The sequence below is a fragment of the Andrographis paniculata genome, unplaced genomic scaffold (assembly GCF_009805555.1).
Source record: "Andrographis paniculata isolate CXL003 unplaced genomic scaffold, ASM980555v1 Contig78END, whole genome shotgun sequence".
NCBI lineage: Eukaryota > Viridiplantae > Streptophyta > Magnoliopsida > Lamiales > Acanthaceae > Andrographis > Andrographis paniculata.
The window spans coordinates 2,764,707-2,790,940 of NW_026137615.1; the positions used below are offsets into that span (position 1 = coordinate 2,764,707).

At 28.6% G+C, this 26,234-nt stretch overlaps 3 protein-coding genes across 4 annotated transcripts; 2 read left to right on the forward strand and 1 right to left on the reverse strand.

Annotated features, from left to right (window-relative positions):
• Positions 1 to 1,659: 1,659 nt before the first annotated feature.
• LOC127239644 (cysteine proteinase 3-like) lies at positions 1,660 to 5,784 on the reverse strand. The gene is made up of 8 exons (XM_051257889.1): positions 5,516 to 5,784; positions 5,259 to 5,380; positions 3,658 to 3,773; positions 3,229 to 3,302; positions 2,850 to 3,114; positions 2,449 to 2,580; positions 2,150 to 2,285; positions 1,660 to 1,892 (listed from the first exon to the last, which is right to left on the reverse strand). Exons 1-8 carry the CDS (start codon positions 5,713 to 5,715, stop codon positions 1,855 to 1,857), a joined length of 1,083 nt encoding a protein of 360 aa, XP_051113846.1. The 5' UTR covers positions 5,716 to 5,784; the 3' UTR covers positions 1,660 to 1,854.
• A 4,646-nt stretch (positions 5,785 to 10,430) lies between these two features.
• LOC127239533 (RING-box protein 1a-like) lies at positions 10,431 to 13,823 on the forward strand. 2 transcript variants are annotated; one of them, XR_007836149.1, is made up of 6 exons: positions 10,431 to 10,671; positions 10,805 to 10,855; positions 10,960 to 11,019; positions 13,181 to 13,252; positions 13,350 to 13,452; positions 13,576 to 13,823. XR_007836149.1 is itself a non-coding variant. In XM_051257729.1 (5 exons), exons 1-5 carry the CDS (start codon positions 10,521 to 10,523, stop codon positions 13,385 to 13,387), a joined length of 372 nt encoding a protein of 123 aa, XP_051113686.1. In that variant the 5' UTR covers positions 10,431 to 10,520; the 3' UTR covers positions 13,388 to 13,823. The 2 variants fall into 2 exon arrangements, 1 of the variants encoding a protein (XP_051113686.1); XM_051257729.1 differs by having other exon boundaries at positions 13,350 to 13,823.
• Positions 13,824 to 23,613: 9,790 nt separating this feature from the next.
• On the forward strand, positions 23,614 to 26,234 carry LOC127239970 (subtilisin-like protease SBT1.8). Its single transcript, XM_051258373.1, has 2 exons — positions 23,614 to 25,318; positions 25,384 to 26,234. The coding sequence occupies exons 1-2, from the start codon at positions 23,692 to 23,694 to the stop codon at positions 26,067 to 26,069; spliced, it is 2,313 nt and encodes a 770-aa protein (XP_051114330.1). The 5' UTR covers positions 23,614 to 23,691; the 3' UTR covers positions 26,070 to 26,234.

The following is a 26,234-nucleotide window of genomic DNA, read 5'->3' on the forward strand; positions in this document are numbered from 1 at the left end:
TCACAACAACTTTGTATCAGAAGTGTTGGGCAGCGGCTCTCTCATTCTTTATTTCCAAATCATTTTTTTCTTTTTTCTTTTTATATAAATAATATATTTAGAAGATATCTGAACATATTCATCTTAAACACGGGTCTTAGTAACAACACAATTTTTTTTTCTTCATTCCAACCAAATCCACTTGTGTTTATATATTATTTTACTTGAGGGTTAAGAAGACTTATAGCTAAGTAATTGTTGAACTCCATTTCAATAGTTTGATTTAAATCCGGCATACTTTCTCAATGTATGTAAATCCTAAATCCATCAATACATCAATCAACATAGCACTTCCTTATTTGTCCAAGTATGTTTGCTTCTTTCGATACTTTTCATTACATTTGAATCTCGTATGTCGATATACATACATAAAATAAAAATAATATCTATGTTAGAATATAAAACTTAAATTCTCTATTTCAACTATAAGAATACGTACACAATGATATACAAATCGTCTAAATAAGACAAGAATCTTAGCTAATGAAATCTTTTACAATTGAAATGTTAGACATGGTAATAATTAATTTGTTTTAAATATATTTTTTATTATTTGTTTATTTATTTATCTATTATGCACTTATTATTTGTCATGTGTTTTTTTTTTTTTTTGCTTTTTTTTTTTAATAAAACGATAAAGTTTGATTACTATACTTTTTAAATTAATATTGATAAGTATTTTTTATGGAATATATAAATATTTATGTATGTAAATATTATTATTATTATATATGTAGATCTCGGAGATTCAAATGTAATGAAAAATATGAAGAGAAACAAACATATTTGGACAAAGGAGAAAGATACTAAATTGATTGATGCATTGATGTATTTACATGCATCACTACTCAAATAGAGTTCAACACAATTCAACAATTATTAGATGCAAATCTTCTTAACTCCTATCTCCTAAAATATATATTTTTATAAAATAATATTTAGTTTAAATTAATTTCTAATTGTCTAATAGTCTCACAAAAGTACTACAAATTTTTAAGACAAACTATTTCCGTTTTATGAAAATTTATGTATCATATCTGGTAAGGATAGAACAACATCTACTTAAGCGTGTGATCTTGGAGAAGAATATGTCATTCAATATAGACACATAAAAAAAAAAAAAAAAATTCCAATTGACATTGATAACTTTGACTTGATAGAAAAGATTAATCATGATACTCGTTAATTTGAAGAACCAACAAGTAGTAGCACGAGCAAACGTAAAAGAACTAACGAATCATGCAAAGAGATGTGTTTTTATAAATTTAAAAATACTGTGGATGAATATTTCAATATCAATATGAAAAATAAAAGATGAAAAATGAAAGCTCGTAAATTATATGAAAAAGTTGGTGAAAAGATAAGAACTTATGCACGGGCATTTCTTGAAAGGATCAATATTTCGAAACTAATTTTAATCATAATACCAATTCCATGAATGTATAACTAACAAATAAAGCCGGTCCTAGAATTAAAATAATTTACTTTGTTCTTTTTTGTATTTTTTATTCAAATATTAATATATTATTTTTCATGTAAAATATTACACGAAACCATCCTTATATATATTTTTTTAAAAAAAAAACCCAAACACTAATTGTCGAAAACAACAAATAGAGATAACTAAAAACTAGAACAATCTTTGATATATAAAATTTAATTTGATCCCCTTATTTTACACACACATTTCAAGCCAATTCATCATATGATCGAAGTAGAATAATTTCTAATGATATACCATTCAATACCTTAGCAGGAGAGTGTACTTACCATGATATTTTTGGCGACGGATGCCATCTATTCCTCACCAACGGATTAAGCAACAACGGGGTAGGATGCACAAGTCGCAACACCTGCAAAATCATTCGACTCCCATGAGGTTTTAGTAATAATCGAAAAAAAAATTGCCACTCTAAAAAAATATGTAATCATATTTTATTGTCATATACACTCATTCATAATCCATTTATTTCTTCTTGCGTTGTTTTTTGCCAATAAAACTATATTTATTTTATATATATAAAGTATCAAATCAAATAACTATTTTCGTCTAAAAAATAATAAAATTAAAACCTTCAAAACAAAAACGAACATAGCCAAAGAAACTCACCACACATGTTCTTCCCCATCTCCATTTTGAAGTAGCCGTCGTCGCCCCAGTCAGCTCCCCACGAGTTCTTTATCAGCCAATACGGGATGCCATTCTCAACACCATAGCCAACCGCGAGAACGGCGTGGTTTACATCCTACAAAAAAATGTTGCACAAAAATGTGATTCCCGTGGAACGAAGGTTGTATAAGAGCTCTACTTAATGCAAATAAAATTGTTAAGACTTACCAAATCACATTTGTCTGCAACAATGATCTAATAAAATTGTTTTTTTTTTATGAAAAATACAAAGAACTTACCATGGGAGTGCTTCCACAACTTGTGCTGGTGTAAACTCCATTTTTGTATGCTCGAAAACCATCCACCACCTCGAAAGCGACACTGACCGGTCGAACAAATGCCACTGCGTGCTTAAGTTCGTCTTCAGCTCCCTGAGATTCCATTGACAAGATAAGAAACAAGCTTAAATAATTTTAGCTTTCATTGCATGCTAAATTGCTAATTATAGTTTAAATAATCGATCGTATACATAATCAAAAACCTATTTTTCATTTAATATATTATATATATATAAAAAAATACATTTTATTCAAAACATCGTAAATTCGCATGCTAACCTACGACAACAGTTCAGTTAACATTGGCATCAGCTAAACAATTGATGGTTAAGACATGAGTTAAAAAAAAATTAAAATCTTACCAAGGTGATGTTAACAGAGTCGCGCACTTGGGCAGCAGCATTTTTAGATGAATATTTGCAATCACCGTCTTTGCCAGTGTACGGATATGCCTCCTCTGTTTCGAGTCCACCATTATATTTGATGTATTCGAAGGCTTGAGAGGGGAGTCCGCCATTGCAGCCAAAGTTGTTGAACGCTCCAGCGCAATCAACGAGCTGTTGTTCGGACAGGGAAATGTTCTTTCCAAATTTTTGTGAATAAGCTGCCTCCAGTGCTCCAGTTGTACTGTAAATTGTAAAACAATGAATATAGGAGCAGTTGCAGTGCTTCTGGAATTTCGATCTAATCAAAATATGAGACGAGGCCAGAACACCATTAATTGATCAAATTTGAGATCACCTGAATGTCCAGCAAGATCCACAGGAGCCCTGATCTTTTACAGCGCTGACGATGCCGGTTTTCCTCCAATCTTTCTGCAACCCATTAATTAAGTCTACAGCTAAAGAAACTCGACTTTTGAAACTTAGCAGGATATGGTAAAGAAATTTAAATTTGAAGTGTTATGACATAAAAGAATCGCAAAAAAGTTCAAAAAGAACCTTCAACTCAGGGCAATAGTCGCGTGTTTGAATAGAAAACAAGTCTGATCCCGTGATTTATAATATCATTAATCCTTTATAGATACTATGAAATGTATGTGATTTTAACAGGAAAAATACATTTTACCAAGACCATTTATTTTTCCGTACTATAACATAGTCGACATAACAAATATCAGATGAAAGTTAAAAATCTCCTTTAACAAATGAAAAATAAAAAAGACAGTACCGATTCAGGAAGAGCTTCCTCAGTGAGTTTGTGAGTGCCCCTTGTGGTAGCAGAGCAGTTCTGTGCTGCTCCCAACTTATGCTTACGGAACTCTTCCCAAGTCATGTCAGCAAACTCTGCTCATTTGAATGATGGTTGTCCAGAAAACAAGAAATTGTGGTATAAGTTTCTTTTGTTAATCAATTACAGGTAGAGATGCTCATTCTGCTCAACATCAAATGATACATTTATAGAAATGGCATTAACTGATGGTAATATTTTTATCGGGAACTATGCGACTTAAATAGCTTTTTTTTTAAGAAAAATAAGAAACAAAGAAACTATGCGAATTAAATAGTTTGTTTTTTTGAAATAATAAACAAAGAAACCCATACTATCCAAATGATACATTTATAGAAATGGCATTAACTGATAGTAATATTTTTGTCGGGTGGACAGGCGAACTAAATAGTTTTTTCTTTTTTTTTTGAAATAATAAACAATGAAACCCGTACTTTCCAAATAATTTTGTCAGATCGCAGTTTGAGAATAGAAGACCTCATTAAATGATTCCAAAACCTCAGTCTACCAATCGAAAATTTCCTGCAAAGCTTTATATCCCATTCCCAAACTCCATTGATCCAAATTGTGGAAATCTTTGATCATTTTTATCATGCAAGAATGAAGATGAGACTAAACACTGACTTTCACAAACATATTTGACCAAAGATTAATTATATAATCATAATACCATATTATTATTTTTAATCAAGTAATTAACTAAAGCTAGAGATCCTATTACTTCAAGAAGTAGGATATGGAATATGTTCATAAGTTTTGGTTCATGTGCTGAAAAGTACAATCCAATACTGTTCAATCATATCTCGACCATTAGATAGTTACAAAATCAATTTTATGGATGATTATTGTAGTTTTATAAACCAATAACACAATTAAAAAAAATCTGTGTTTTTTAAAGTTTCTTTTCAGTTTTTTATTATTTGATCTCGTTTCCAAATATATATTATATATATTTCAAATAAACACATCAAACATTATTTAAATCACAAACGCAAACCTCCAAAACAGCAGCCAACAGGTCAATAAGAAGGTTAGATAGATAGATAGATAGATATATATATTTCAAAAGATTTTTATGCTGTTGTTATAAATTCTTTTATTGTTCTTCTATCCTAATCACCATTAGATTCAAAATTTAGATTAGAAAATAGAACGGGTTCAACAGGAACAATACATATATTTATATATCCACTAATAGTAATATACTACGCTCTTATATCAAACTTCACAAAATTTCTACTATTCATCAATTTTTTTTTCACACAAAAACATCAAATCAAATACATATTTTCTATCTTATATTATACTATTAAAAATTAATTTTACATTCAAAACATTACATCGATATTTATTTATATATCATCGTCCAACTATTCAAATTCAAAATCTTTGCTGTCCAAATCCTAAATCAAAATTCAAACCCCCCAACAAACACACCGTAAGCAAACAAAGTTACCAAAGGTCCAAATTAATCTCAAATAAATTTTTATATGAATTATATGAAAAAAAAGGCCTCCATATCAAAAGTAATCGATATATACCATTAATTCCCATTTTGTAAGATAGCCCCTTCCTGTTATGCGATCTGACCATCTTCAAGGTATCCGAGAAAATCTCAAACCTCCTCCAAATCTCCCCAACGTTCTCATACCTCTTCCCATACCTTCACCAAACAAATTAAAGTTCATCAACAAACCAAAAACAGTCACAGAGCACAAAAGGTCAAAAAAATTAAAAAAATCAATCGCAAACAAAATCAACCACTACACAAAAAAAAAATGAACCAATTTCTATCCACCTATTAGTAAATCGAGCAAAGGAGCGAGCGCGGTGCGAGTTTGCAAAGACGCGAGTGATATACGACGCGAGGTCGTCGTTGTCGACGACTTGTCGGATGTGGTTTTCCTCGGCGAAGAGCTCCGATTCCGGCGACGCTCCGGCGACGCCGCAGGCGACCAGGACGACGAAGACCGCCGCGATTAGGAAAGCGCGAGACATGGATGATGGATTATTGGTCTGAGATATTTTTCGAAGAGTTGGATGTAGAGTCAGTGAGAGTCTCTCTCGAAACGGATTCCGAATATTTATTTCTGTCTAGTCTAGAGTTGCTGACCTCATTGATCGCGTGGCCGTTTTGGTGTGGAGGCCCATCATTGATTGCAGCAATCTGCCCAATGGGAGACGGACACGTGTACGGTTGTGATTGGGCTGTTTTGGGGCGGATGGGGGCGGAGGAAATTTTGTGGATGCAGGTGCCGATTTGTTTGGGCTTTTCTGGATAAGTTTTGCAAAAATTTAGACCTTGTTCTTTTTGTGGGTTTTATTATATTGTTTGTTAAAAGATTTTTTTTTTCAAAAAATATTATATTAAATAATTATTTTTTTAATTATATTATAAATTTATTTTACATCTAAAATATCACGTTAAATATATATTCAAATTTAATTTTTTACTATTCAAAAAATTAAATTTAAAAACTAAAACCCACAAACAAACACCCTTAATGTGTGTCTTTTAAAAAAAAAATTTGATTTGAATTTAATATTAAAATAATACATGATTTGATATTTTGTAAAAAGATATATATATTTAGAAAAATACAGAGTCCAAAAATTTGGAATTTGAAAGCAAAAGAAACAAACCCTTAATATCCATTATTTATTTACTCCCTCCATCTCATATTTTTTGCACGAAATTTTAGAAATATTAGTATTATATTGAGATAAAGTATAAATAAATGTAAAAATATTAAATTAACCATGTTAGTATTGTATGATATAAATGTAATGACATTTGTATAATATATTGTAAATTAGAAGGGTATTTGTAATATTACGTAAATATTACAATTACTAAAAAAAAAAAAGGAAATAGATAGAGACGGACAAAAATAAAAAAAATTAATAGATTATCAAGAGACGAAATAAGTATTATTTTAGACATAAATTAATAATGGTGAAATAGATAGACTAGATTCAACATAGAGTGAGTAAAGAAATTTTGGCTTTGTTTGGTTTGGATTTTATTTATGAGAGACAAATAGTGTAGATTTGTTCACCCCAATTAAATATATTTTTATACTATTTCTAATATATATAATATTTATATTTTTTTAAAAAATATTAATAATTTAAAATAAAATATTATTTTTTATATTAACAATACAATTTTATTTTTTTTATTTCATATTTAACAAAATATTTCAAACTAAAATACTAAAACAATTAGTACATTTATTCATATTCTGAATAGTAGATTTTATGGATTGAATTTAGTTGTAATTGTTTGGGGTGTGTTTGTTTTGTGTTTTGATTAATAATAATAATAATAATAATAATGTAAAATATAAATAATTATGTAAATAATATAAAAATAATTAGTATATATAATATATTATTTTTTCTAAAAAAATATGTTTTGAAAAATCTTTAAAAATAATAAACCCTTGAAGTTCCCCCAATACTTTTATTATTAGTAATCTTTCTCCAAAAAAAAAAAGTTGGTTTGTTTGGATTGCTGAAATCAATACATATTTTTCAAATAAATTAATATACTTATTTGTTATAGCTAATTTGTTTTCTTTAGTTTATGCATGGAGTTTTAGGTATAATTGATTATTTAATAAAAATAATTATATATTAAGATTAAAATGACTAAATAGTTTAATTAAATACAAAAATATAAATTATAAATTTTAAAATATGATTAAAGTGTTATATTTTCAGAAAATGAAATGATAAATTATGTGGGACAAAAATATAAAAGAGTTACAAATAAAGTAGAACAAAATGAGTACTATATACTCATTATTTTTATATCATTTACACAATTTTTTATACTTTATATATATAAATTATCTCTTTAATTATTTTACAAAACAAACAAACCCAGTAATTCATACTTATATTTTAAAATTTCAAATTTGTAAAATAATTATTTATTATATTTAAAATATCACGGTACTTATTTATATTATATTAAACAATTATTAGCATTTAAAATTTTAACAATTTGAAATTCAAATCTTCGAATAAATATGTCTATTCTTTTATATTAAATACTATGTACATCTACAAACTAATATTCTAATTTTATATTTGGAACGTACAATAACTATTGTCCTATTTTATTTTTTAAATATGAATTTTATATTTTTACCCTTTATTTATTTATTATTTTTAATCTATGTCATACAACAAGGGCAAATTTGTCAATTTATGACAAAAAGATAATCACCAAAAAAATTATAAAAATATACTTTAGAGTAATAAAAATTGGACAGAGGGATTATAATATTTACGAAACTATATATATATTAAATATTGTAGTGTCAGAACCAAAAGTGTCTTAATTAAAAACTGTTATTGGACTACCTATTTTAAGATTTTAATTTGAATTGCTTTAGATATGATTTTGATTTAATATTTTTTTAAAATAAAATAATATATTCTTATCAATCATGCAGCTGAATAATTTTATAGATTTAACTTGAAATAAAAGAAATAAACAGACCTTAAAATGTTGGAAAATCTTGACAATGTAAAAAAATTAAATATTTAATATGATCGTATATAATATATATATATATATAATATTATCTCTATTTCAAATATTTTTATTTTTTATGGATCCAAAATATTTTACAATATTTTTTAAATAAAATTAATTAATTATAATTTATTTTATCACATTACAAAAAAAAAATAATAATAATACTTCATCCGTTCAATTTCTATTGTTCTGAAGTATATTTGCATATTTTTTTATGTGATTATATTTTTTTTATAAATTGACAAATTTGCCTTTAATTGTACGGTAGAGATTAAAAATACTCCATTCGTTATTCAAATTTATGTTCACTTTCCCTTTTAGGTTGTTATCGAAAAATATTCTCATTTATTTTTTAAATAAAAAATTATTTTATTTTTGTATTGTTTTTTACTATAAAGGAAAAATTTTAATTATTATTCGCTTTTATTAAACTTCGTGCCCAATCAAATGAACACACATTTGCATGACGGTGAGAGTAATAAATGAATGAAAGGAGTATAATATTTAACTTTTTTATATTGCATACATTTAACTTTTAAATTACCTTAGTTTATACTATTCATTTAAATTTTAGTATCGAAAATTATATATTGCAAGTTATATAAGATGAAAGGAGTATAATATATATATATATATATATATGAATTTGGTTTGTTTTTTATACGATTTTCAATAAAAATACTTCTAGTCTGATAATATATGTTTTATTAGAAGTTGACACAAGAATAATCGGTATAAAGTAGAATAAAAAGACTAAAATACTTTTATTTTTTTGTTGAAGTATTTTTTTTCCTCACAAATTATCGTATCAAAATACATTTTAAACAAAATTTTAAATCACCGTTCAATTTTAAATTAATTTCTAACTTTAAAAAATAAAGTCATTATTAACTAATAATATAACAGACCTATATTGCTTAGACAAATCCAAGATAATTCAAAACTATTCTTTCATTACAAGGCTATAAATTGTAATTTAAATAATTATTTGATATTATAAAAGAAAATATTTGATCTAATAATTTTAATAAAAATTAATTTATGATGTAATATATTTTAAATTTAATATATATATATATTTCAAAAAATTGCTAATAGTTGAAAACTCAACCCAATGGCAATCTAAACAATTGAGTGTGTTTACTTGTAATATTTTAGTTTTGATGTTGATTTTAAATAGTAAATTTTGAATATAATTAGTTGTTTGATGTGATACAAATATGTATTGATGTGATATTTTGAGTGTAAGGATTAATTTTAGTGTAATATAATAAAGGGTAAATATTTTAGTAAAAATGCACAAAATACGATATATTTTATTTATTGCGTGAAATCCCTTGTGTTAATGTAAAATTGCACGAAAGACCTTTATTGTCAAAAATTGATATTTGATTCTAAATAAATACAACAAGTTTAATACAACTAAAAAAACGCAAAATATATTAAATACTTTTTTTTTTGAATAAAATAAAAAAATAATTGATTGATTAATCTTTCATTTTATAGTTTTTTAAACAAATTGTTATCTAATTTTTATAAAAATTATAAATTAAAAAAATATTTAAAATATTTTATATTTTATATTTTATACTTATATAAAACTTGCGTAATTTAAGAACTAAATATCAATTTTGAACAATGAGAATTAAATTAACACATATGATTTCACGCAATAAATAAAATAGAAGGTATTTCGTACATTTTTACTAAAATACAAAGGTGTATTATACTCTCTCCTCCGTCTCAATACAATAGTCTTGTTTACTATATTTGTCCGTTCAAAAATAATAGTCTAATTTCCATAAATATTTATATCACTATAAAATTATATCTTACTTTTTATTATTATTACACAAATGTTACTACTTTTTACACTAACACACTCACAGAGATAAAAGAATTTTTTACTCGTATTTTTTACCAACTATCAATATAATATAAATATTTCTTTAAGTTTTCTGTAATTTTTGGATAGAGAAAGTATAATTTATCCTGTAATAAATAAAAAATATTCGTTTGATTTAATATTTTTTTTAAAAAAAATTGAAATAGTAAAATAAAAAATTAGCATGCCAATGCATCGAGCCCAATTTTGGCCTAATAAATAAAACGAACTCCATTGAAGCCCAATACAGTCTTTTTATTTCTATTTTATTTTATTTTTTTACTTGAGTTTGAGAATTTTATCTTTTTCGGCGGCCGAAGGGAAATCAAGCAGCAAACCGAATCCGGAGGTGAAGCCAAATCGAAGATGGCGTCGCTCGATACCGATATCAATATGGTTCCCGCGGAGGAGGGCTCCTCCGGGGCCGGACCTTCCAGCTCCAACCCGACGTCGTCTGCGAAGAAACCGAAACGATTCGAGATCAAGAAGTGGAACGCCGTCGCTCTCTGGGCTTGGGGTGTGCAATTTGTTCAAATCACAGCTTTGATTTCGTTTTTAAATGTATATTATTGTTTGAAATTGATTGCTGCGGAATTTTGGTCGGGTTATTGATGTTTGACGAGACCTAACCCTAATTGTTGCCGATGCAGATATTGTAGTCGATAATTGTGCTATTTGCAGGAATCATATCATGGATCTCTGTAAGTGCCCAATTTTGCTTAATTTTGGTGTTTGCTTACATATATATTTGTGTGTATATATATATATATATTAATTATTTATTTTTTTATATTTTTTGTTGTAGGTATTGAATGTCAGGCTAATCAAGCCAGTGCTACAAGTGAAGAGTGCACAGTTGCTTGGGGTATGTTCATCACAATATCATAATTTTTTTTTTTAGTTATTTAGGACTGTTTGGTAATCATTTTAAATTGTAGTGGGAAGTTAGGTTCTACTGCTTAGAATGATATGGTGTTTAGTCAATGTTTGATTTATGATGCAATGTATATTTGATTAAAACAAACAATTAAAATTTGTGTTAAGGTGTTCCAACTTTCAAAGACTATAGTTCAATATGGATAGGATGCCATTTTGCAAGGAAATAAAATTATACTTCCCTTGTCATAAAAAATATGTTCATACTTTTGGGCATATGTTTTAAAGTCAAACTAGTAATAGTTGGTACTCTTTTATAGTAAAAAAATTTACAAAAAGTAGATATGATTTTTACTAGAAGGATAAACTAGAGTATTTTCTAAACAAAAAGAAAAATGATCATAAATTTCAATGACACGGGGAATATACAATAAAAATAAATAAAAAAATAATTGTTTATACATTATTAATATAAATAAGAGGTATAGAAATTGGAGATCATAAAAAGCATCAAATTGGGGTGTGTTTGTTTGTGGATTTGAGTTTTTGGGTTTGGATTTTTGAATAGTAAAAAATTGAATTTGAATAGTTGTTTGATGTGATATAAATAATTGTTGATGTGATATTTTTTTAATGAAAAGAATCTGAATAGTAAAAATCTATTATAAAACCCACAAAAGAATACAACCATGGTGGAATACAATGTGATCCACAGTGGAAATGACAACCAAACACATGTTGCATTTCTTGTTATTGTTATTGACGTGCTTGATATATATATATATATTTTTATAACCGACGTGCTTGATATTGTTGGTAATATGATAGGAAGATCATTATACCTGGAATTGTATGGTTTCCCATAATTTTTGGTTGGTTTTGTTTTCTTTCAATCTGTGTTTTTTTGTATACTTATTTCTACTTTATATTTGGTTAATATAATATTGCTCCGGAGTAGTCATGCATGCTACGAGCAATTGTGAATACTTCTATAAAACATTTTATATACATGCCCTTTCACAATGGCATTTATGTTTCTATGGGTTTAATTTGAAATTTATTGTCGATTATTCCAATTCGATGGTAATGTTGTTTGGCAAAGTTGAAGCTTAGTATTTCGGTTTGTTTTAATTTGGCATTCTGCTGTAATATATGTTCAAAATGGATATGTAGTAGATATAATAGTAGTAGATATGAGAATTATTCGGAATTTCAACCAGACCAATTGGAATGGTTATCTTTGCCCCAAAAATGATAAAAACTCTTGAGTGATTAAGAAGCAATGAGTGGTAAATCTCACAATGACTGTCGTTGGTAAATTTCATGGACCTTAAGAATTCGGTTCCATAAGGGTTAGACTTGGTTTTGGAGTTTGAGAATAGTAAAAAGTTGAATATAAATAGGATTTGATGTGATGCTTGGAATGAAAATGTATTACTCCCTCTGTCCAGTAAATTTAGAACATTTGGGTCTGGCATGAAAATTAAAAAAACAAATAGTATTTTATTTAAAGGGTAATAAAAATAAAAAAGTAGTTGAGGGTATTTTTGAAAATTAAGTTAAAAATAAAATAAAAAAAAAATGAAGAGAGAAAAGGTAATAGAAGTAGTGTCATTTGTTATAAATAATTGTTGAATAGATGATAAAGCTGAATGTTGATTTGTTTATTTTGTTAAAATTAGTAATAGGTAAATTTAACGGACATACTTAAAAAAAAAAGAGAGTAAATTTGATGGTAAAATACTCTCTTATTGAATGCTTACTATTTAGTAAATGTTTTAACATGGTAATATTATAGAATATGTTTGTTTAGCTTTATAGTTTCATAGTATTTTTGTTATGAGTATATGAATATTGAAAGTATTATAATGAATAATGCTGTGTGATTTTGTTGACTTCACTGTGTTTTCATTGATTTTTATTGTTTTGTGCATATATCGCATCTTTTAGATAATATTTTTTTAAGAATCATGTCACTTAAAACACCAAAACAAACACACCCAATATAGTTTAGGTAACAATTTTAATAATTACATATGTATGTATGTATTTTGAGATTCACATCAATTCACAACATTCGTTCATCAATTGTTTGAGTCAGCATTAGCACAATCGACAAAAACACATTTCCTAATCAAAATTTTCTCCAGGTGTATGCAACCATGCCTTCCACTTTCACTGCATCAGCCGGTGGTTGAAGACTCGTCAAGTTTGCCCGCTAGGTAAGAATTCTCAACCAAACATTGGCGCTATGTTCATAACATTACAACATTTTCCGATCGATCAATCAATCAATCAATCCATAAAATGTTTCCACAGATAACAGTGAATGGGAATTCCAAAAATATGGTCACTAGGGAAGAATCAGATGTGTGTTAACATTTTCTTCCGGGGATCGCAATGGCGCCAAAGATCTCAAGAGGTACGATCACTGGTTAAAATTCGGATCGTTTGGATTTCGTATGATATTAAATTTGCGTAAGCAAGATTTTTTTATTAGCTTTTGATAATGTGTTTGAATGGTTGTCGTTCTTGTGTGATGTAGGTCACTCTTATTGCTCGTATTGTAGTATGATTATTTGGTCTTGCTTTTGAGATGGTTAGATATTCAGGGTGGAGATTCGGATAATTCGGTTACTCGGCCGCGGCCGTCGATTTTTAGAATTTATAATAATTTTTTTTTTTAAATGTGCTTCTAATGTCCTATATCCAACAATTATTGTGTTTTGGTTTTTTTTTTGCATCGAGAGATTGATAAAAAAATTTGAATCAAAATGATTGTTTGATGCTATATATATAGGCTCGGTTCACGCGCAGCTATGAAGGGTGTGTTTGTTTGTGCTGTTAGTTTTTGGGTTTGCATTTTTTGCGCAGCTATGAAGGGTGTGTTTGTTTGTGCTGTTAGTTTTTGGGTTTGCATTTTTTAAAAGTAAAAAGTTAAATTTGAATAGCTGTTTGATGAGATATAAATAGAAATTGATGTAAAGTTTTGAATGTAAAATAAATTTGTAGTATAATATAAAAATAATAATAATAATTGTTTGATTTGATATTTTTGGAGGAAAAAAAAAGATTTGAATAGTAAAAAATTTTGAATGTGTAAAAAATATAAAATATTTTTGTTTTAAAGTGATTATTTGACTTTTTGATTTTTTTTAACCACTTTTTAACTTTTAATAAGAAATTTTTTTAACTTGAGGTATAGAATCGTTTAGGGAATATAAAAGTAATTAATACGTAGTGTATCAATATTTTTGAAAACAATATTTGAGAAAAAAAAAAAAAAAGAAAAGGAAAGAACAAAGCCTCCATAGTTTGTTCATTTTGTATATTTTTGGGTGGATATGATTTTTACTATAGATATAAGAAATAGGTCAATTTTTTTTTTTTAAAAAAATAATTATACATTTAATTAAATTTTAAATTTATAAATTTTAAATTTTAATTAAATTCATTAGTTATTCTAATTTTAATTAATCATTATTTGTATTACGCTTTTTAATTATTTATTTATTATTTTTTTTAGATTTTTTTATTTTCATGCTGGACAATAGCACAATTTTATTAAAGTAGTTGCTCAATTAAATACACAATTTATTTTTAGTTACTTTTATTTTTATGACAAGAAATAAATAAAATTAAATAAGAAAAATTAAATTAAACCGTAAAAAACAGTAGGGAGAGAGAGATGAGTAGAAACATGACCCTATGTACGGGTGGGCACTGTTCAGATATTTGTAAATATGCAGGTATTTGATATCCGAACCGAACAAATACTCGAAATCGTGAACCGTATTTGAATCGAAAATTTCGGTTAATCGAAAAATTTTGCAATATTTGCAAATAATTCGAACCGAACCGAAATTAAAAAATAATTAAAAATTCTAATTAAATCAAAATATTTGTAAATATTTCAAATATCCGTACCGTAATCGAACCGAAACTGAGTCGAATATAATTATTAATATAAATTTTAAAATATAATAACATAAATATATAAATATATTTAATTCAGTTAATCGAACCGAAAAAATATCAAAAATCAAAATCGAACGAAACCGAGCAAATATCAAATATGCAGTATTTGTATTCGAACCGAATTTGCTCAGTTCAGTTCAACGATTTTGCGGTTAGGTTCGGATTTTTTAACCATCCCTAACCCTATGGAGATAAATAAGATTGCCCATCCTAAAAGTAAGCATAGGGTGCCTAAGTTTCAGTTATAAGAATAAAATTGTAATAAATAAAATTATTTATTTATTAATTGAATGTATATGAGTTCAACAGATAAAAAATAATAATGTATAAATACAAATAATTTTATATTTACAATGTAATGTTAATATGTAAATTATTTTATGATAATATTGTATTAGTATAACAATGAAAATAATTAAAATTTTAATATTTTTGCACATAAATATATTTATACTATGAAATAATAATTGTTTGCCTGTGTTTCTCTATTATGAAATAATACAATATATATTCTATTTTTCCGGTGAATTGAGGATAAATAATCTTTAGAATATATGGATATGTGATATACAAATTAATTTTTTATTTTGTATGAAAATAGATATATTTTTCGATTGATATTATCAATAAATACAATATACATACATACTCATACAATATATATTTTATTTACTTAAAAAAAGTTTAATAATTTAATACTCTATCCTAATACAATAGTTTTGTTTATCATTCTTGTCTGTTCAAAAACAATAGTCTCATTTTCATAAATATTCATCTCACCATAAAATTATTCATATTTTTTTGTTATTATTACACAAATGTCACTACTTTTATACCAATACATTCACTAGGGCAAAAAAAAAAAAAAAAAAAAAGGTAAATTTTTTTTTAGTCCCGTAACTGGACCTCTTATCATTTTAGTCCCGTAAGTGGAGCATGTCGCAAACTAGTCCCATAAGTGAAAAATTTTCGCTGTTTTAATCCTCCAACGCCGGAGACGCCCGCGTGGCTCGCCGGAGGTGACGTATCCGCCAGGTGTCGCTGACCTGACAGATACGTGGATTTTTTAATTTTTTTTTAATTTTTTTAAATTTTTTTTAGAACTTATTTTTAATTTATTTTTAAATTTATTTGTATTTTTTATTTTTTTATTTGGTCCAATTAAAAAAATAAAAAAAATGAAAAAAAATAATAAATCCATGTGTCCGCCAAGTGTCGCTGACCTGGCGGACACATCACCTCCGGCGAGCCACGCGGGCGTCTCCGGCGCCGGAGGACTAAAACACGAAAATTCTTCACTTATGGAACTAGTTTGCGACAGGCTCCACTTACGGATTAAAATAATAAAAGGGTTCAGTTACGGGACTAAATAAACAGTTTACCCCAAAAACAATTTACTCATATTTTTTACTCACTATTAATATAATATCAATATTTTTTAAATCTCGTATTAATTCAAATAAGACCATAGTTTTGAAATGGAAAAAGTATAAAATATTATTTTTTTTTTAATACAATATGATTTTTCTATACCTAATATAATAAACATTTAAAATTAAAAATACTAAACAAAAGATAACAATAAAATTGACTGTTATATTTATAAAAATAAAATGATATTTACATAATAAATAAAAATAAAAATTAAAATTATAGAATTGTAACCAGAATTATTACACAAGACTATGGAATTAATATTAAAAAAACTGAACTTTGTCATTAATCATAGCAATAAGTTAAGTTTGAGTTAAAAAATATAAATAAATATTCCCACGTTCATCCAAAGGTTACTATTTTCTATTTTTCGTTCCGAAATAAAGTTACTATTTTCTAATTTAGTAACTGTACTACATACCTAACATAATAAATATCCTTTCAACTTACAATATATTATACAAATGTCATCACTTTTATATTACACCATACTAATAGGAGTATTTTTGTCTTTTCACTATAATCCAATATAATACTAATATTAAAAAATCTACGTGCAAAAAGCAAATATCACCCTCCCAATGGGACGGAGGAAGTATTTATTTTTACTCTTTCTTCCGGAATAATTATGTTAATTTTTCATTATCATAACATAATTATAATTTTTCTATAGCTAATGCATGGTACGTGGGGATGACACTACGCTGATTTTTCACATCATCATGTGTTATATATGTATAAACAGCACACATTAGTATTACACACACAATATGTTGTGTATAATAAATGTACGTGTTGTTTTTTAACAACAGGTGTGTTGTATAAGAGTATGTCGTGTTAAAATTAACTGTTGTGTGTGTTGTACGATACTATAATATGCGTGGTTAGTGTATGTAATGTATTTGTATTATATTAACATATACAATGTGTTGTATATAGTAATACTGTGTGTTGTATGTAGTAATACTGTGTGTTGTATGTAGTAATATTGTGCGTTATTTGATAGCACATCGTCGTGCTATTAAGACTATAAAATGTGTGTTTTGTTCTATTTGTATTATATTAATATATATAGTGTATTGTCTGTTGTTGTAGTATTATTATTGCTGTCAAATACTCCCTCGGTCCAAGCTAAAAGTATACAATTACTTTTGGGGCGGAGATTAAGGAATAATAGTATTTTAATTATAGTGGGTAGGTAAAAGTAGTAAAATGACATTTTTGCCCTTATTTTTTTGGTATAAAAGTAATGATGTGATGTAAAGTAAGGGTATTTATGGAAAAAATAGGGTATTTAATGAAATGGTTACTTTGTAATTAGACGTCCCAAAATAGAAATATGTATACTTTCTGACTGGACGGATGGAGTAACTCATTATTATGTGTTGTCAAATAGCACACGATATGTTATTCGACACATGAATTTAAAATTCAACAGTATAACCGCCGCCATAATATATATATATATTTATGTAACAATTTTATCTACGTACAATTTCATTTATTTTATTTTAGCAAATAATAATTAATTTATTATTATTTTTATTTATCTTTGCTATTTTATTATCAACTTTCCAATATTTCATATCCTTCGTCCTTTTGTCCCAAAATAAAATTGTGGTTTCATAATTTAATAATTTTATTACTTATCTAATATAATAAATGTTCTTATAATTTATACAAATGATATTATTTTTATATTACATAATATTAATAAAGCTAATTTTATCTTTTTAACTATATATTAATATTTAAAATTTTATAGGTAAAAACAAATGATATTCTCGTTTAAATCAAAATAACACATCCAATTTATTATATGGGTGTATTTTATTTTATTTTGTCAAAAATACTTAAAATATTTTTTCATACTCCCTCTGTCCCATAAGAAAGTATTCATTTTTTCATTTTAGTCCGTTCCATAACAGAGTATCCATTTCTTTTTTAATAACTGTACTATCTACTTAACATTACAAATATTCTTACAACTTACAATATATTACACAAATGCTATTACCTTTATATCACACATACTAATAAGGTTATTTTAGTCATTTTTATTTTATTCCTACTATATCCTAATATAATACTAATATTTCTAAAACTACGTGCAAAAAGCAAATGGATATTTAGTTTCAGTACCGATGGAGTATTATAAATCCATATTGATTAGTATTATATATAAAGTGGTTATTGGTGTCCTAAAATTGAGGCATAAACATAGGGGAAAGAGGCATGCGCGACTGACAACACTACACACATTCCATCATCATACTATTAGGCTTTCCTTGTGTTCACAATACCATTTATTTTTTTATTATTATAATAAAAAAAAATATTATTTTATAGTTACTCCATCGGTATACATATTTTTATATTGGGTTTTTCAATTATAAATAATAAATATTTTATTAAATATTTTTTTTTTTCTAAAATATCAATACTTTACATCATATCATTATTTTTATACAAAAAACAGGGGTAAAAATGTCATTTTACTACTTTTAACTATCAATTATAATTAAAATATTATTATTTTTTAAACACCGCTCCAAAAATAAATGTTTACTTTGTATGTGGACAGAGGGAGTATTTAATTATTAAAATAAATCAAATATTCTTTCCTTAAGAATGATACAATTTTTTACTTTTGTTCATCCCAAAACAATGATATAATTTCCTTATTTAATAATTATACTACATATCTAACATAATTAATAATTTAATACTCTTACAATTTTTAATATATTACACAAATATCATTATTTTTATATCACACAATCTAATATGAGATTTTTTGTATTTTTTTACTGTAAATCAATATAATACTAATATTCACTATGTTGTAATTTCAGCATAAGTAGGGTAAAAAATAATTATTATAATTTATATTATTAAATAATATAATTAATATAATTATATAGTTTTAATTATTTTAAATGTGAGCATAGGTAGCATCCTATCCTCTTCGATATTCAAAAATCTATGTACAAAAAATAGATGTTATCGATTCTATGCTATGAATCTAGTGTTACTTTTATATCAATTATTTAATAAATTTTTTCTAATATGCGTATTTTACTTTTATCTACCATATTTTATATTAAAGCATTATTATTTACTTTATTCGTCTCTTAATAATCTATTTATTTTTTTATTTTAGTCCCCCCTAAAACAAAGTATTCTTTTCATTTTCAAATAATTGTACTATCTACTTATCATTACAAATATCATCATAATTTACAATATATTACACAAATGTCATTACATTTCTATCATACAATACTAATAAGGTTAATTTAGTATTTTTACTTTTATTTATATTATATTTTAGTATAATACTAATATTTTTAAAACTCCATATAAAAAGTAAATAGATAAATAGATATAGGTCAATGAGTATTATTTTTCAAAATGACATAATTAATCATACCATATAAGAGTATATGAAATAAAATATTACTCCCTCCGTCCTACATACCGTGTATGCTACATTGTAGACACGGTATTTTAGGAGATGTGTAATTAGTAGATAATTAAGAATGTATTAGTGAAAATAATTATCCTATAATATAAATAATTATAAATTAAGATTAAGATAACTAATTAGTTTAATTAAAATTAAAAAAATAAATTAAAAAATTTAAAATGAGATTAAAGTGTGTAATCATTTTCCAAAAAGGAAAAGTGACATGACATGTGAGACGGACAGAAACGGCAACGTGGATATGGTATCTGGGACGGAGGGAGTATATTTTTATAAAAAAATTTAAAACTAGGTCATGATTAAAACATTTTGCATCAAATAATTAACCCTAATACATTATGCCATTATTTTAATATTTAATACTCCGCGTGATAGAGTGAGTACAAAATTAACTGCTGAAATTATGCTCAATAAGTCAAATGATTTATTTGTTATTGTTTAGTTTTATTATTATTGTTATTTATGTATTTTTTTTATTTTTTTATTTTACGTACAGTTGTATTTAATTTAAATTTATGATTCCAAATAAAAAAAATAAAAAATACTCTGTCTTTTGCCAAATTTAATTACATTTTATTTGTAAATTACAAAGGAAATATAAACATAATATATATATATTTTTAATAAATGTGAAAAATATTTTTAAATTTTTAATCGAATCTAATCATTTGAAAGCTAAGTACGACGAGGTAAGTTATAATAGGCGAATCACTGTTAAAATCTGAGTGCGTCGAGAAGTGGGAATAATTTTGAATTACAACTACTTTTGAATGTATATTTAATTTAATAATATTAAATTAAATTTGCGATATAAAAATAAAAATACTATCTCCGTCTCATAAGAAGAGTTACATTTTTCATTTTCGTCAGTCCAAAACAATGGTACTATTTCATAATTTACTAATTGTACATAACGTAATATTTATCTTCTCAACTTACAATATATTACACATATGTCATCACTTTTATATTACACAATACTAATAAGAGTATTTTCGTCTTTTTTACTACAACTCAATATATAATACTAATATTAAAAAATTTACATGCAAAAAATAAACGTTACTCTTTATATAAGACGGAGGGTATTATTTTTATTTTATTTTATTTTTTATTATATGCTCTCTCCATCTCAATACAATAGTCTTGTTTACCATTTTTGTCCGTCTCAAAACAATAGTTTCATTTCCATAAATAATCATATCACTATAAAACTATCATTATTTAATCATTATTATTATACAATTATCACTATTTTTTACACTAATACACTCACAATGGCAAAAAAATCTTTAAACTTATACTTTTTATTAATTATTAATATAATACTCCCTCCGTCCAGCTAGAAAGTATACATGTTTCTATTTTGGGACGTCCAATTACAAAGTAAATATTTCATTAAATACCTTACTTTTTTCCACAAATACCCCTACTTTATATCACATCATTACTTTTACACTAAAAAATAAGGGCAAAAATGTCATTACACTACTTTTAATTACCCACTGTAATTAAAATATCCATAACAAAAAAAAAAAGAAAAAAAAAAAAAAACTTTTTGGATGAATTGATGCGTAAGTAATAATTCGGTAGGTTGAAAAGTAGGTTGGTATTGTCCTTTTATTACATTGAGATATTCAAATGCACACACTCCCACTCCCATTCCCCATTATTCATTATTTATTTTTATTTATTTATTACACACCCACACCCATATTGCAATTATTTCTATTGACCATATTATTAGTATTTTAAGGTTTATTAGTATTTTAATCGTTTTAATTAAAAATATTATTTTTATTTTTATTATATTTATTCTGTCTTATAATAAAGTATTTATTTTTTTATTTTAATTTATTTTATAATAAAGTATTCATTTTATTTTTTTTAGTAACTGTATTATCTACTTTATATTACAAATACTCTTATAATTTGAAAATATATTACACAAATATTATTACGTTTATATGACACATACTAATAAAAATATTTTAATCATTTCTATTTTATTCCTACTACATCCCAATATAATACTAAAACTACCTAAAAAAACAAATGAATATCTAGTTATGGGACATAGGGAGTATATCTTACTTTAAGAGCGGGTTACTTCAATATATTGAATTCGTCATTTATCTATATATTCGTTTATTTTTTGTACGAAAATTTAAGAATATTAGTATTATATTATAATATAGTATGCATAAAATAGAAAAATTTAAAATAATTTTATCGTATTGTGTGATATAAAAGTAATGACATTTGTGTAATATATTGCAAATTATCGTGATATTTGTAATATTGGAAGAAAATACAATTACTAAAAAAAATAAAATATATTTATTGTGAGACAGATCAAAATAGAAAATGAATACTATTTGAAATGGGGTATTTAAATTTTTCTTGTAAATTAATTAATAATAATATTTTATTAATTAATAAAAGTGTAAGAAGTTTTGACATTTGACTTTATATAAAAAATAATATAATTGAAATAAAAATTAAATCTTTTTAATATTAATATATAATTACTTTTATAAAAAAAAATAGTACGTTTAAATTGAACACACAAAAATAGTAAAAAAAGAAAAATACTTTAAATTGAGACAAATGAAGTATACTACTAACTAAAACATCTCATATGCTCATTCAAAAGAACCTCCAATATAAACCAAACCGACAACTTAACGAATTTGTTGGGCTTGAGAAATAAAAATCCGATAAGAAAACTTATGTTGGTGTGTTTGGTTGGGGTTTTTTATTTGAACAATATAAATTTAAATTTAAATAGTTATTTAATGTGATATAAAATATAAATTTATATGTTATTTTAAATGTAAAATTAATTTTTAGTATTATATATATATATGTAAAAAAAAATTAACTACTTGATTTGATATTTTTATATAAAAAAATATATTATGAAGAATAAAAATCAAAATATATCATCCAAACAAACATAGCCTTAAAATCAGACCCCATTATGTCTACGAGATAAATTTAGTATAAAATCTTTTTATACTTTAAAAATTGCGTTACACCATTTTACATTTTAAAAAACGTTGTATGAAAATCACTATGAAATCTCTATTGTCTTATGAGAAGATGATATACTATCTATGTGTTTTGCATGACAAGAGTTCATGCAATAATTTTAAAAGTATAAGGGAATGTCATAAAATTTTTTAAAGTAAAGTGGAGACTCAGATTGAGTTTCGAAACTACAGTAGAATTTCATGCATATTTTTTAAAATATAAAAATGTCACGTGCAATTTTTAAAGTACAAAAAATATTTATCTTGAACTTCGAAAATACACGAGAGAGTTATGGATAATTTTTTTTTTTTTGTCATTAGAACATTCTAAAAAACACACCAAATTAATTACTTTTCGCTTGTACGTAGAAATTTGAAGTAGGCAATTGATAAGGAATAATTAGTACTAATAATAATAATTAATAACTGTTAATGACTGTCATTAGTTGATAATATTTGTCCTCGAACAAATGCGCTTTTTAGCATTTAATATTAAATTTATTTAAGATATATATATATTCAAAATAAATTAATATACTAATAAATAAACCGCCTTGCGGACCGTTGGCGTGGTGGTGGCAGTTTCGTAATAAATAGGAACTCTGAGGGTTGAAAGTTAAGGCGGTCACGTTTATAACAACCACCATCTCCGCCTCTTTTCCCCTTCTATCCTCTGACAGTCTCCACTGTCCCATTTTGTACTCTGTAACTTCCTCCTGCACCTTCTATGGAGGTCCGCCGTGCGATTCTCGCCGTCCTCGCCGTGGCGGTGGCTGTTCAGAGTTGTCTGGATTCAGTTTCCGCGAAGAAGGTTTACATCGTGCACATGAATCACCGGAGCAAGCCGGAGGCTTATGCTACTCAGAGCGACTGGTACTACGATAACTTGAAGTTCGTGAGCTCCGCCGCCGACGAATCGCTTGTTTACACCTATGAGGCGGCGTACAATGGCTTCGCCGCCGCTCTGACGGCGGCGGAGGTTGAATCTCTCCGTCGAACGGATTCTGTCCTCGGTGTGTATGAGGATACAATGTATAGCCTTCACACTACTAGGTCGCCGGAGTTCTTAGGGCTTGACGGTGGAATCGGAGCCTGGGGAAGGCATGGACTCGAGGAGCTGAATCAGGCTTCTCAGGATGTTATAATTGGAGTTTTGGATACAGGAATTTGGCCGGAATCGAAATCGTTTAGCGATTTGAACATGCCGGAGGTTCCGGCGCGGTGGCGGGGGGAGTGCGAAGCCGCCGGAGATTTCGATCCGAAGATCCACTGCAACAGGAAGCTAATCGGTGCGAGATTCTTCTCCAAAGGATACAACGTTGCTGCGTCTGAATCTGGAGGTAAAGAGATCGAATCGCCTCGCGACCACGAAGGCCATGGCACGCACACGGCGAGCACCGCCGCCGGCTCTCCGGTGGCGAACGCCAGCCTCTTCGGCTACGCCGGAGGTATCGCACGCGGAATGGCGCCGCGCGCTAGATTAGCTGCTTATAGAGTTTGCTGGACTTCAGGTTGCCTCGGATCTGATATCCTCGCCGCCATGGATCGCGCTATTCTCGACGGCGTCGACGTCTTGTCCATGTCTCTCGGCGGCGGATCTGCGCCGTACTTCCGCGACACCATCGCCGTCGGAGCTTTCGCCGCCATGGAGAGAGGAATTTTCGTCTCGTGCTCGGCTGGAAACAGCGGACCTGCGAAGGAATCGATCTCGAACGTCGCTCCATGGATCATGACCGTCGGCGCCGGCACGATCGACCGGGACTTCCCTGCCTTCGCAACCTTAGGCAACGGCCGGAGATTCGCCGGAGTTTCACTGTACAGCGGAAAAGGTATGGGAACGAAGCCAATAAGATTAGTCTACCCTAAAACCAGTACCAATTCCAGCAACTTCTGCCTAGCCGGAACACTCGGCGCCGCCGCCGTCCGCGGCAAGGTAGTCCTCTGCGACAGAGGAATCAACTCTCGCGTCGAGAAAGGCGCCGTCGTGCGCGACGCCGGAGGCGTCGCAATGATACTCGCGAACACGGCGGAGAACGGCGAGGAGTTAGTCGCCGACAGCCACCTCTTGCCGGCGATGGCCGTCGGGAGAAAAGTGGGCGACATTCTCCGGAAATACGTCGCCACAAACCGCTCTCCGAAAGCCGCCCTGACCTTCGCCGGAACCGTCGTAAACGTAAAACCGTCGCCGGTGGTGGCGGCGTTCAGCTCCCGAGGTCCAAACACAGTCACGCCGGAGATCCTCAAACCTGACGTCATCGGTCCCGGCGTTAACATATTAGCGTCATGGTCGCAGTCGGTCGGCCCCTCCGGCCTCTCTAAGGACACCCGAATCTCGCCGTTCAATATCATCTCCGGTAAGCCCTCCCAAATTCAAATTCAAATTCAAATTCCGAGAAATCTAACTGTTATCGAATTGTAGGAACGTCGATGTCGTGCCCGCACATAAGCGGGCTCGCCGCATTACTCAAGGCTGCACACCCGAATTGGAGCCCGAGTGCGATAAAATCGGCGCTAATGACGACCGCCTACACCCACGACGTCAGTGGCGCGCCGCTCCGCGACGCCGCCGACAATTCTGTGTCGACTCCGTGGGTGCATGGAGCCGGCCACGTCGACCCCCACCGTGCCGTAAACCCCGGCCTTGTCTACGACGCCACGCCGGAGGATTACGTCGCGTTCCTTTGCTCATTAGACTACAACCTCCGCACAATCCGCCTAATCTCCCGACGCCACAATGTCACCTGCCCGCGGCCGCGCCTCCGCAGCCCCGGGCAGCTGAACTACCCGTCGTTCTCTGTCGTATTCCCGAGGTCGTCGCGCGTGGTGCGATACTCGCGGGAATTGACGAACGTCGAGGCCGTTAAATCAGTTTACAATGTCTCGGTCGAGACGCCTCCAGGCGTGGCTGTGACCATGAGGCCGTCGACGCTCGTTTTTGGAAATGTCGGCGATAAACGGAGGTTTACAGTGACCTTTGTGTCAGGTAGCCGCCGCCCGGCGGCGGCGGCGGCGGCGCCGCCGGAAAGCCGGCGGGCGTTTGGGTCGATTGTTTGGAGTAATGGGGAGCATCAGGTGAGGAGTCCTGTTGCGTTTTCGTGGGCGTAATGGTAAAGTGTAGTGAAATTTGGGTTAAAGCGTTTATGTGAAATGCTGGTGGTTGTTTGTTTTGTTTTACCAAGGTTTTTAGATCTAAACGGGATAATACAAATTTAGAGCTTGCTTTATTATTATTATTATTATTTTCAAAAAATTAAAAATGTCATGGATCTA

What these genes read in the sequence shown, in the direction of transcription:
- LOC127239644 (XM_051257889.1), bottom strand. Translation starts at nt 5,715, where the DNA reads ATGTCTCGCGCTTTCCTAATCGCGGCGGTCTTCGTCGTCCTGGTCGCC. An exon ending in ACTCTGTTAACATCACCTTG is followed by an intron (nt 2,581 to 2,849) that starts GTAAGATTTTAA and finishes ATGGAATCTCAG; the next exon opens with GGAGCTGAAGACGAACTTAA. An exon ending in GTTGTGGAAGCACTCCCATG is followed by an intron (nt 2,286 to 2,448) that starts GTAAGTTCTTTG and finishes ATTTTTTTGTAG; the next exon opens with GATGTAAACCACGCCGTTCT.
- LOC127239533 (XM_051257729.1), top strand. Translation starts at nt 10,521, where the DNA reads ATGGCGTCGCTCGATACCGATATCAATATGGTTCCCGCGGAGGAGGGC. An exon ending in CGTCGCTCTCTGGGCTTGGG is followed by an intron (nt 10,672 to 10,804) that starts GTGTGCAATTTG and finishes TTGCCGATGCAG; the next exon opens with ATATTGTAGTCGATAATTGT. An exon ending in AGAGTGCACAGTTGCTTGGG is followed by an intron (nt 11,020 to 13,180) that starts GTATGTTCATCA and finishes AATTTTCTCCAG; the next exon opens with GTGTATGCAACCATGCCTTC.
- LOC127239970 (XM_051258373.1), top strand. Translation starts at nt 23,692, where the DNA reads ATGGAGGTCCGCCGTGCGATTCTCGCCGTCCTCGCCGTGGCGGTGGCT. An exon ending in GCCGTTCAATATCATCTCCG is followed by an intron (nt 25,319 to 25,383) that starts GTAAGCCCTCCC and finishes ATCGAATTGTAG; the next exon opens with GAACGTCGATGTCGTGCCCG.